The sequence below is a fragment of the Melanerpes formicivorus genome, unplaced genomic scaffold (assembly GCF_026170545.1).
Source record: "Melanerpes formicivorus ecotype bairdi unplaced genomic scaffold, bMelFor1.0.p_v2 SCAF_16, whole genome shotgun sequence".
NCBI lineage: Eukaryota > Metazoa > Chordata > Aves > Piciformes > Picidae > Melanerpes > Melanerpes formicivorus.
In genome coordinates this window covers 973,217-986,051 of record NW_027142368.1, presented here as the reverse complement: position 1 = coordinate 986,051, position 12,835 = coordinate 973,217, and the positions used below count along the sequence as shown (strand labels likewise).

The following is a 12,835-nucleotide window of genomic DNA, read 5'->3' as shown; positions in this document are numbered from 1 at the left end:
TAGGTTTGGGGGATACCCATCTTCCACTGCAGATTCCTGAACAGGTCCATGTGAATTATCAGCTCTCCTCACCTAGGCTCTTGGTAAGGGAAACTCCTGTCCAGGATTCTCAACCAGAAGTGAAGACCCTCAAGCAAATGAGATGATGAGGATCTGAAGGGTCACTCAGCACCATTTCAATTACCTATTGTCACACAGGATGTTAGGGGTTGGAAGGGATCTCCAGAGGCTGAGTCCAACCCTCCTGCCAGAGCAGGACCACAGAATCCAGCACAGGTCGCACAGGAACACATCCAGATGGGGCTTGAAAGTCTCCAGAGAAGGAAATTCCACAGCCTCTCCAGGGAAACGGTTCCAGTTCACTGCACCTTCACAGTGAGGAAGTTCCTTCTCATGTTGAGGTGGAACCTCCTGTGCTGTAGTTTATATCCACTGCCCCTGCCATTACAACCAGCAAGACAGCTGGAGCAGGGAAGCCATTCTGACCCCTGTGCTCAGCACTGGTTAGGCCACACCCTGAGTCCTGTGTCCAGTTCTGGGCCCCTCAGGTTAGGAAAGATATTGAGATGCTAGAAGGTATCCAGAGAAGGGCAATGAAGCTGGGGAGGGGTCTGGAGCACAGCCCTGTGAGGAGAGGCTGAGGGAGCTGGGGTTGCTTAGCCTGGAGAATGCTCAGGGGAGACCTTCTTGCTCTTTGCAACTCCCTGAAAGGAGGTTGTATCCAGGTGGGGGTTGGTCTCTTCTCCCAGGCAACTAGCACCAGAACAAGAGGATACAGTCTCAAGCTGTGCCAGAGGAGGTTGAGGCTGGAGGTGAGAAGAAAGTTCTTCCCAGAGCGAGTCATTCATCATTGGAATGTGCTGCCCAGGGGGGTGGTGGAGTCACCATCCCTGGAGGCGTTCAGGAGGGGATTGGATGTGACACTTGGAGCCATGGTCTAGCCATGAGGTCTGTGTTGATAGGTTGGACTCAATGATGCTTGAGGTCCTTTCCAACCTTAGTTATACTGTGATACTGTGATACTGTGAAAGTTCTTCCCAGAAAGGGAGATTGGCCACTGCAATGTGCTGCCAAGGGAGGTGGTGGAGTCACCATCACTGGAGGTGTTTAGGAAGAGGCACTTGGTGCCATGGTTTAGTTGATCAGATGATGTTGGGTGATAGGTTGGACTTAAAGATCTCAAAGGTCTTTTCCAGCCTGGTTAATCCTAATCCACTGCCATTGGCTTTCTTGGCCACCTGGGCACACTGCTGACTCATCTTTAAACTCTTATTTAATAGATATCAATATATCTAACCCCCCACACCCCCTCTTATATTTACATGGAAGTAGAGAACTTGCCTGGGTGCAGATAAACAGGCAAGGCATGTTTACAGTGCCAAAAAACCCACTCACTCCTTGTTTCAGGCAGGCAACGCTTCACTCTGAGAGCTCTCAGCAACTGCCCCCCAAGAAATCCTGCCACAAATGCATCATGCAACCATTTTCTCCACACCTGCTCTGCTTCAGAGGATGCAGTTTGTTCCTTTGAACAAAATCTGTGCCAACACCCTGAAGATGTCTGTGTTACAGGTACAAGATGAAATTAACTCAGCTGTTGGACCAGCAGCACGAGAATCATAGCACCAATAAGGTTGGAAAAGACCTCAGAGATCATCAAGTCCAATCTATCACCCAACACCTCCTGACAACTAAACCATGGCTCCAAGTGCCACATCCAAGCCTTTTTTGAACACCTCCAGGGATGGGGACTCCACCACCTCCCTGGGCAGCACATTCCAATGGCTAACAACTCTCTCTGGGAAGAACTTTCTCCTCACCTCCAGCCTGAAACTCCCCTGGCACAGCTTGAGACTGTGTCCTCTTGTTCTGGCACTGGTTGCCTGGGGAGAAGAGACCAACCCCCAAAACACTGTGTGGAGCTCACAGAGATATCAGAACCTGGTAGTAACAGGAACATCACTGAATTCCAATAGTGACTCACTGACTCCTGGAAACATGTAAACAGACTCTGTCTATTGATGGCGTGGTTAAAGTCCTGGAAACTCAGCTGAGAGCAAACATGTTCAATTTTATTGGATTCTTTGACATAAAAGTGATGCTGGAGATAATGAAATTGCGTAGGATCATGGTTTCTAAAGATAGCTAAGTGCCTGTTGGCCCCTCTAAGATTTAAAACAGTATTTACAGCACTTGACCGACTGGACAGATGGGCAGAGGCCAACAGGATGGCATTCAACAAGTCCAAGTGCCAGGGGCTGCACTTTGGCCACAACAGCCCCAGGCAGAGCTACAGGCTGGGGTCAGAGTGGCTGAGAGCTGCCAAACAGAGAGGGACCTGGGGGTGCTGATTGACAGCTGCCTAAACATGAGCCAGCAGTGTGCCCAGGGGGGCAAGAAGGCCAAGGGCATCCTGGCCTGCATCAGGAAGAGTGTGGCCAGCAGGAGCAGGGAAGTCATTGTGCCCTTTGCTCAGCACTGGTTAGGCCACACCTTGAGTCCTGTGTCCAGTTCTGGGCCCCTCAGTTTCAGAAGGACATTGAGAGACTTGAAGGTGTCCAGAGAAGGGCAAGAAAGCTGGGGAGGGTTCTGGAGCACAGCCCTGTGAGGAGAGGCTGAGGGAACTGGGGTTGCTTAGCCTGGAGAAGAGGAGGCTCAGGGGTGACCTCATTGCCCTCTACAACTATCTGAAAGGTGGTTGTAGCCAGGTGGGGGTTGGGCTCTTCTCTCTAGCAACTGGCACCAGAACAAGAGGACACAGTCTCAAGCTGTGCCAGGGGAGGTTTAGGCTGGAGGTGAGGAGAAAGTTCTTCAGTGAGAGAGTCATTGGTCATTGGAATGTGCTGCCCAGGGAGGTGGTGGAGTCCCCATCCCTGGAGGTGTTCAAGAGGGGATTGGATGTGGCACTTGGTGCCATGGTCTAGTCATGAGGTCTGTGGTGACAGGTTGGACTCGATGATCTTTGATGTCTCTCCCAACCTTGGTGACACTGTGAAAAAGGAGGCTTGGCTGATACAGCTGAAGGCCGTGCAGCCATCCAGTGAGACGTGGACAGACTGAGAGCTGGGCAGGGAGGAACCAAATGAGGCTCAACAAGGACAAGTGCAAAGTCCTCCGTCTGGGGAGTAATAATAATGTCTTTGCTGTCTTTGTAGATCCATTCCCCCTCTGAAATTTGTGAGGAAGAGCTCAGAAACAGGGAAAAGCCCAACCCACAGCACTAAAAGATGCTTGCTTACCGTACATGAAGTAAATCCTGTAGTAGAGAACTAGATTCAGCACCCTGTAAATACTGATATGAGTATTTATCTTAGAAATACTCTAACACATCTCTCTGTAAGTTCACTTCATATTAAAAATGAAGACAGAACAGTCAGACATTCACAGGCTGGGAGGTGATCTGCTGGAGAGGAACCTGAGCGTGCTGGTACCAACTTGTCCATGGGACAGCAATGGGTGGCAAAGGCCAAAGGGATCCTGGGGTGCATCAAAAAGAGTGTGTCCGGCAAATCCAGGCAGGTTCTCCTCACCCTCCACTCTGCTCTGACCTCAAGTTGAGTACTGCATTCAGTTTTGGGCTCCTCAGTTCAAGAGGGACAGGGATCTGCTGCAGAGGGTCCAGCAGAGGGCTGCAAGGACGATTAGGGACTGGAGCACTGGCTGCTGAGGAGAGGCTGAGAGCCCTGGGGCTTTTGAGTCTGGAAAAGAGAAAGACTTAAAGGGGATTTAATATATGTTTATAAATATCTGAGGGAGGGAGGGGACAGGCTCTGCTCACTTGCTCCCTGTGACAGGACAAGGGGCAATGGATGCAAGCTGCAGCACAGGAGGTTCCACCTCAACACAAGGGAAAACTTCTTTACTGTCAGGATCACAGACCACTGGAGCAGGCTGCCCAGAGAGGTTGTGGAGTCTCCTTCTCTGGAGGCTTTCAAGGCCTGTCTGGATGTGTTCCTGTGTGACCTGGCAGGGATTTGGACTCAATGATCTCTTTGGGTCCCTTCCAACCCCTGACATACTGTGAAAACCCACACATTATCTAAAGGGGGCTACAGAAAGCTGGGGAGGGACTTTTTAGGATGTCAGGGAGTGATAGGACTGGGGGGAATGAAACAAAACTAGAAATGGGGAGATTGAAATTCGATGTGAGGAAGAAGTTCTTCCCCATGAGGGTGGTGAGAGCCTGGCACAGGTTGCCCAGGGAGGTGGTGGAAGCCTCCTGCCTGGAGGTGTTTGCAGCCAGGCTGGAGGTGGCTGTGAGCAATCTGCTGTGGTGTGAGGTGTCCCTGCCCATGGCAGGGGGTTTGGAACTGGCTGATCCTTGAGGTCCCTTCCAGCCCTGACAATTCTATGCTTCTATGGAGAGCTGTGGAGACAGCACAGTCTGTGGCAGCTGTTATAATTTGTTTTCTACCAGCAGCTCTCCAATATCTACCAAGACTTTATTTTTATCTTGAGACATCTCAATCTTCTCCTTATCCACAGCACACTTTAAAACCACAGGAGAAAAATTTGATGTGAAAAAAAATAAATCCATCATAAAGGGAAAGAAACAGAAGGGCTGCAGGCAATGGCAACACACACAAAACTCTAGAGGCAGAAAGCAGACCTAGGACTGGTACAAATAATAGGATCTCAGGCAGTGATAGGACTAGGGGGAATGTCATGAAGCTGGAGGTGGGGAGATTGAGGCTGGAGGGGAGGAGGAAGTTCTTCCCCATGAGAGTGGTGAAGCCCTGGAATGGGTTGTGCAGGGAGGTGGTTGGGGCCCTGTCCCTGGAGGTGTTTAAGGCCAGGCTGGCTGAGGCTGTGGCCAGGCTGATGTAGTGTGGGGTGTCCCTGCCCATGGCAGGGGGGTTGGAACTGGATGATCCTTGTGCTCCCTTCCAACCCTGACTGATACAATGATACAAATCCCATCAAGTTCACACAGCATCACTGTCAGACATCTTTCTTTTGGTGTAATAACCCTCTGGGGTTCCTCAGTGCTTGCAGACTGTTCCCACTTTGCTGCCCATGACAAGCAGCCAGCTTTGGTGCACCCACTCCCATCACGAGCTCCTTGAACCATTAACAGCAATTGTCTGCTCCAAGAGACAGCTTCAGGGAGCTCCAACGACCTGGCCCCCAGGCATTGCAGGTCACAGAGTGATCTGTGACTCCAGAGGAGACACCTGAGGGATACACCCAAGGGTCATGGCTGTGAGAAGGCTTCAGAGTTTCACTTCCTTGTGCTGCTAGCAGGGGAGACCTCCAGCTTCAGCCATCAGGAACTTCCTCCAGTGCCTGGAGAAGGAACTCATGTTCAGGCAGTTCCTATCCCCTGACAAAACATAAATCCTCCTGCTGTACAGGAACAGGAGGTAGTTTTAACACTAACAGCTCCTCTACTCAGCCCTGGTGAGACCCCACCTGCAGTACTGCCTCCAGTTCTGGAGCCCCTATGACAAGAGGGATCTGGAGGGGCTGGAACATGTCCAGAGCAGGGCCAGGAGGATGAGCAGAGGGCTGGAGCACCTCTCCTATGAGGACAGACTGAAGGAGTTGGGGCTGTTCAGTCTGGAGAAGAGAAGGCTCCCAGGTGACCTCATTGTGGCCTTCCAGGATCTGAAGGGGGCTCCAGGAAGGCTGGGGAGGGACTGCTCAGGATCTCAGGCAGTGCTAGGACTAGGGGGAATGGAATGAAGCTGGAGGTGGGGAGATTGAGGCTGGAGGGGAGGAGGAAGTTCTTCCCCATGAGAGTGGTGAAGCCCTGGAATGGGTTGTGCAGGGAGGTGGTTGGGGCCCTGTCCCTGGAGGTGTTTAAGGCCAGGCTGGCTGAGGCTGTGGCCAGGCTGATGTAGTGTGGGGTGTCCCTGCCCATGGCAGGGGGGTTGGAACTGGATGATCCTTGTGGTCCCTTCCAACCCTGAATGATACTATGATAAATCTCCCTCCAGGCTGCCTCTGGTGCTTGCACAAGTGCCATGCCACAGCACACAGGCCCTGCCAAGCCCTCTCAGCCCTGTGCCCCCAAACCACAAGGCACAGTATGCAGTTTAGCCACATGCCTGCAGTTCAGTGTGCATTTTACCACATTTTGCCTTACAACTGAGTTGCAGAGGAGAAAACTGTTGCCTCCTCCTTCCTCAGGGGAGTTACCTGTTTCAGCTCCAAGGCAGGGCTGGGCTTTCCCCAAGAGCCTCTGGGTTTGGGAAAGGAAGGTTCTGGAACTATTGTGTATGTGTGGGGTGAGGGCTGTAGCATCTTTATTTCTAACCATGCTCATTGAAGCACCTTCTGATGATCTCTCAAAGCAGACAGCATTAAAGTGCTCTGCCTTGAGCAGCACCTGTCATATCTTTCACATATTGTAAACAAAACAAACAAATAAACAAAGAAAACCCAACAACAAAACCAAATCTTGACAATTACCATCTCAGGGATGCAACTCAGTGCAGCAGGACAGAAAGCAGCATCCTGCTGGTATCTGTGAAACTGGAAAGGTCTTGGATGCAGGGACAGGCTGCACAGGCATAAATGTGCTGCCAGTAAAGCAGATTTCCCTGTCCAGCTTAGTGTCAGGAAAGGTCATATGAACGAAGAATGTCCTCTGCAGAGATTATCACAGAACCACAGAATTGTCAGGGTTGGAAGGGACCTGAAGGCTCAGCCAGTTCCAACCCCCCTGCCATGGGCAGGGACACCTCACACCACAGCAGGTTGCTCACAGCCACCTCCAGCCTGGCTGCAAACACCTCCAGGCAGGAGGCTTCCACCACCTCCCTGGGCAACCTGTGCCAGGCTCTCACCACCCTCCTGGGCAACAACTTCTTCCTCACAGCCAATCTCAATCTCCCCACTTCTAGTTTTGTTCCATCCCCCCCCAGTCCTTTCCCTCCCTGACACCCTCAAAAGTCCCTCCCCAGCTTTCTTGGAGCCCCCTGCAGATCCTGGAAGGCCACCAGAAGGTCTCCTCAGAGCCTTCTCCTCTCCTGACTGAACAACCCCAGCTCTCTCATTCTGTCTCCAGAGCAGAGCAGCTCCAGCCCTCTGCTCCTCCTCATGGCCCTTCTCTGGACACCTTCCAGCACCTCCAGATCCTTCCTGGCACAGAGGCTTCAGAACTATTAGAATCATCTCCAGCAGAGGCTGAAAGATATGAAAGATCTGGTCTGAAAGATCTGTTGAAAGCTCAGGAATAAGGTTGCAGCCAGCAGCAATGCTCAAATTGGAGTCTTTTCAATGATCACAGGATCAAAGAATGTTTTGACTTTAGCCTTAAAGTTCACCTAGTCCAATCCCCCTGCAGTCAGCAGGGACATCATCAACCAGAGAGGGTTGTTCAGAGCCCCATCTGGAAGATCTCCAGGGATGGGGCTTCTACCATGTCTCTGGGCAACCTGGGTCAGCATCTCATCACCCTCAATAAGCTAATCTAACACATGAGCAAGTTTATCTGAGGGCCAGAGAGGAATACCACAATGCTCACTACTTGTTCTACATCATGTGCAAGGTATCAACCTCAACACTTCTATTACACTTGATGGTGTTTGTAAAACACCAGCTGCTAAATAAGGGCTCCACTGCATACATCTTTCTCACCCTGGTGCAAGAAAAAGAGATTGAACCAATACCTGGCAGACCTGTAGGCCAGTGTCTCAGTGCTGGAACATCACTGTGGCACATTATAGGTACAGGAGGAGTAGTCTGTAGGAATGCAATATGCTGTTTGCAACTAAATTAGACTCACTCCTTGAAATAAAGCTGTGAGGGAAGTCCTCCTTGCTATATGAAGCTTAGCTGAAGTCAGTAAGGATGCTCTGAGAATAGAACTCTTCTCCACCTGCATTTTCTCTTCTTGCAGAAGAAGAAAGGGTCACACAAAGAAGGCTCTCACATTCTCCTCTGATTCTGTATGAAACTCTGACTCTGCAGCAGCTGCTTTTTAGTCTCACAGTCTTTCAGTCTCTCTTTCAGTCTCACAGTCTCTCAGTGTCTCAAGCTCTCTCAGTCTCTCTGTCTCTCAATCTCTCAATCTCTCTGTCTCTCAATCTCTCAGTCTCTCAATCATTCAGTCTCAGTCTTTCAGTCTCAGTCTCTCAATCTCTCAGTCTCTCAATCTCTCAATCTCTCAATCTCTCTGTCTCTCAATCTCTCTGTCTCTCAATCTCTCAGTCTCAGTCTTGCAGTCAATCTCTCAATCTCAGTCTCTCAGTCTCTCAATCTCTCAGTCTCTCAATCTCTCTCAGTCTCTCAATCTCTCTCAGTCTCTCAATCTCTCAGTCTCAGTCTTGCAGTCAATCTCTCTCAGTCTCTCAATCTCTCAGTCTCTCAATCTCTCAATCTCTCTCAGTCTCTCAATCTCTCAGTCTCAGTCTTTCAGTCTCAATCTCTCTGTCTCTCAATCTCTCAGTCTCAGTCTTGCAGTCAATCTCTCTTAGTCTCTCAATCTCAGTCTCAGTCTTGCAGTCAATCTCTCTGTCTCTCAATCTCTCAGTCTCTCAATCTCTCAGTCTCAGTCTTGCAGTCAATCTCTCAATCTCTCTCAGTCTCTCAATCTCTCAGTCTCTCAATCTCTCAATCTCTCAATCTCTCTCAGTCTCTCAGTCTCTCAATCTCTCTGTCTCTCAATCTCTCAGTCTCAGTCTCTCAATCTTTCTGTCTTTCAATGTCTCTGTTTCTCAGTCTCAGTCTCTGTCTCTCTCAATCACTCTCTCCCTCTCTCTTCCTCTCTCTCTTTCTCCTTCTCTTTTTCATGTTGTCCTCATTTGTGCCTTTAATTCACACACAGGAACGTTCAAGAAAGATCTGAGTCTCTCCCCCTCTCCAGACCAAGACAAGGGTAAACAAAAGTATATGCTGGACTCTATTATCTTAGCAGGTACACCATATTAGCATCAGCTGGAGACTATCTGTTCCCAAAGGCACACACATTAAAGGGCAAGTTAAACAGGGAATTGCCACCGACTTCCTGTTCCCAGCTCTTAATATTTGTGCAAATACAGGGGTGAGTTTACCTCCTTGAGAGCAGAGGTTAAAGCTGGTACTTAATGGATTCCTGGTTCACACAATATATTTGCTTTTTGTTCTCTATCTGATAATAAAATCTGGCTGATTATTAAATTAATAGAGCTGTGATGTAAGCAGGGGCAAATAAACTTCTCTTCCCCCCCCCCCCCCCCCCCCCCCCAAGTCCGGTTTGAACATTAATTGCGAGCTCCAGATTTAGCTCAGCTGCATGGCAATTATGAGTTGAGCAATTAGGGGAGATTAGACTGTTTCCTGTTTGTATGACTTAATGAAGGGAGCTCTAATTAAGCTAGAGAGATGTCTGAAGCACAGCTGCTTCTGTGTGTAATTCTTGGGCTGTGTTGCATGGAGTCAGAGGGCAATGCTGCCCAGGAGAAGTGCTGATAGTTCAGGGCAATTTCCCTTGGAGAATGAACAAGATTGATTGTTAAAGCCTAAAAGCTAGGGGGTTGGGGGGTGTGGGGTGTGGAATTACCTTTACTTTCACAATTTTTTACCCTTGGGATGAGAGGAAATGTCCTCAAGTTGCACCAAGCCAAGCAAGACTTGGACTGGATGTCAGCAGAATCTTCTTCACTGAAAGGGTTCTCAAAGACTGGCACAGGCTGCCCAGAGAGGTGGTGGAATCCCCACTCCTGGAGGTGCTGAAAAGATGCAAAGATGTGGTGCTGAGTAACATGATTTGGCACCAAACTTGGTAGTTAGGTAATGGTTGGACTCAATGTGTGAGATATGACATTAATTAATATGAATGATACCAAATCATGAACATCAAAGGGAGCTTTTCTTTCCCACGTTGCTGTGCACAGAAAGGTTAAGGCAGCATGGTGTGGGAGCTCCCTCACTGCGATGGGCCTTGCTTTGTTTTGTGCAGGGCTTTTATTTCCCCACATATTTTACTTCAGAAACACTTCAAATGTGACAGAATCACCAAAAAACATCCAGCTGGAAGAGACCTCAAAGCTCATCTAGTCCAAGCCTCAACCCAGCCCTGAAGGGTCAACACTAAACAATGTGGACCCTAAGCACCAGGTCCACAGGCTGCTTGAACACCTCCAGGGATGGTGACTCCCACCACTGCTCTGAGCAGTGCTTGCTCTCAGGGGAGAAATATTTCCTAGCATCCAGCCTGGTGCAGCTTGGAACCATTTCCTGTGATCCTGTTGCTTGCTGCCAAGGAGAAGAGGCTGCCCCCTCCTTGCTGCAGTGTCCCTTCAGGGAGCTGTAGAGAGCAATGAGGTCTCCCCTCAGCCTCCTTTTCTCCATACTGAACACCCCCAGCTCCCTCAGAGACTCCTTGTAGCCCAGCTGCTCCAGGCCCTTCTCTGGACACACTCCAGCACCTCCATGTCCCCCTTGCAGTGAGGGGCCCAGAGTTGAACACAGTACTCCAGCTGTGGCCTCCCCAGTACTGAGCACAAGGGGATAGTCAACTCCCTATCCCTGCTGGCCACAGAGTTCCTAATCCAAGCCAGGATGCCATTGGCTTTCTTGGGCACACTGCTGACTCACCTTTAAAGTCTTATTTAGCATACATGAATATATATATAATAGCATTCTTTTTCCCTAACTTCTATTTAAATAGAAGTAGAAAACTTGCTTGGGTGCAAAGAGTCCAAATAAACAGGCAAGGCCTACTAAAAGTGCCAAATAAACCAACTAACTCCTTTGAATCTGTTCTTATTTCAGATCACAGGATCATAGGATCACAGGATGTCAGGGGTTGGAAGGGACCAACCCCCCTGCCAGAGCAGGACCATGCAATCTAGCTCAGGTCACACAGGAATGCATCCAGACAGGGCTGGGAAGGCTCCAGAGAAGGAGACTCCACCACCTCTCTGGGCAGCCTGCTCCAGGGCTCTGGGACCCTCACTGTGAAGAAGTTCCTCCTCATGTTGAGGTGGAACCTCCTGTGCTGGAGTTTATATCCATTGCTCCATTGCTCCTTGTCTTATCCCTGGGTGGAACACATCCAGATGGGGCTTGAAAGGCTCCAGAGAAGGAGACTCCACAACCTCTCTGGGCAGCCTGTTCCAGTGCTCTGCGACCCTTACAGCAATAAAGTTCCCCCTTGAGTTGGAGGTGGAACCTCCTGTGCTGCAGCTTACATCCATTGCTCCCTGTCCTGTCACAGACAGGCAACACTTTAAGAGCTCTCCTCTGAGTTGAATAACTGCCCCAAAGAAATTTTGCCAAGCAGCCTCCAGGTAGTTGTAGAGAGTCCAAGGTTGTCTTCCAGCAGCAGTTATGCTCCAGAGAGCTGTGGGAGTGTCAGGTTTCTCAGCCTGGGTGCTGGCAGGACACAAAGAGTGAGTGACAGCAGCCGAGGTCCCCACAGCCTTAGCCTCTGAGGCATCCATCAAAGTGAGTGCCAGGGGCATGCAGCCAGCACCGGGAGGTCTCAGGCCATTGTCCTCACCAAATTCTAATTTAAAGCTAAGTAGCGATTGATGAAGCCTTTAGCCCTGTTTGAGGCACGGGGTTTAAATCACTTTACACCTTTTCTTTTCCTTAACAAGCATTTAGGGAAGACTTTAGAGTCCTTTTGGAGCAGTGTAAGAGTGCTGCTCTTGGAGCAGTGCAAGAGTGCTGTTCTTGGAACAGTGCAAGACTGCTCTTAGGTGTTTCTCAGACTGTAGTCAATCTCCATCTGCCTGGGACCACATTGAAGTGTCTGTTGCCTGCCCCTTGCTGTCTACAACTACCTGAAGGGAGGTTGTAGCCAGGTGGGGGTTGGTCTCTTCTCCCAGGCAACCAGCACCAGAACAACAGGACACAGTCCTAAGCTGTGCCAGGGGAGGTTTAGGCTGGATGTTAGGAAGAAGTTCTTCATAGAAAGAGAGATTGGCCATGGGAATGTGCTGCCCAGGGAGGTGGTGGAGTCCCCATCACTGGAGGTGTTTAGGAAGAGACTGGGTGGGGGTGCTTGGTGCCATGGGTTAGTTGATCAGATGGTGCTGGGTGATAGGTTGGAATTTATGATCTCAAGGGGTCTTTTCCAACCTGGTTAATTCTATTCTATTCCATTATCTTCTCTTCTCTTCTCTTCTCTTCTCTCTTCTCTTCTCTTCTCTTCTTCTCTTCTCTTCTCTTCCTCTTCTCTTCTCTTCTCTCTCTTCTCTTCTCTTCTCTTCTCTTCTCTTCTCTTCTCTTCTCTTCTCTTCTCTTCTCTTCTCTTCTCTTCTCTTCTCTTCTCTTCTCTTCTCTTCTCTTCTCTTCTCTTCTCTTCTCTTCTCTTCTCTTCTCTTCTCTTGCTCGAGCCAATAAATGAAATCCTCTGAAACACCTACAGCCACTCTGCCTCTTCTGCACACTGCCAACAAAGCACAATTTCTGTTCTCCAAGGAAATTTTCACATGGAAATATCTGGATATCATACCTGAAATGTCAAGGACAACAGAGATGGCTCCAAAGGGAATGGCAGCCCCTGACAGTCTGCTCAGTAAACTGTTTGTCCTGGTGGTGTTGTGAGGCGTCTCGTCTGGTTTGAAGACCTTCTGATAAACTCAAGAACTATGGGCCATTTTTTAGGTATCAAGAATTTCTTGGTACTGAATTCTCTTGATTTTGGTGACCAAAAGGACAGCAGAACACATGGATTTTCACCTAAAGCCATTGCTCAGAGCTGTACCAACAAAACAACTACAAGTTTCCCTGTATCGTCAAACTGTCCTGCTGCTGGATGCAGCCAGGGCTCTGCTGGGTGATGCCCAGTGACAGTACAAGGGGGCAAGGGGTGGAAGCTGAGGCATAGGAAGTTCCATGGAAAAAACAGGTATGATTGTTTTCCCTGTGAGGGTGACAGAACCTGAAGCAGGCTGCC

General features: G+C 49.5%; 1 protein-coding gene across 1 annotated transcript in view; it reads left to right on the top strand.

The window, feature by feature from the left end:
• The first annotated feature begins 1,512 nt into the window (after positions 1-1,512).
• Positions 1,513-12,835, top strand: part of LOC137446154 (mucin-2-like) — a 46,435-nt gene continuing 35,112 nt past the window's right edge. Inside the window, exons 1-2 of the mRNA XM_068148543.1 lie at positions 1,513-1,572; positions 2,009-2,120. Coding sequence (XP_068004644.1) covers positions 1,513-1,572; positions 2,009-2,120 — 172 coding nt within the window. The remainder of the gene's footprint in view (positions 1,573-2,008; positions 2,121-12,835) is intronic.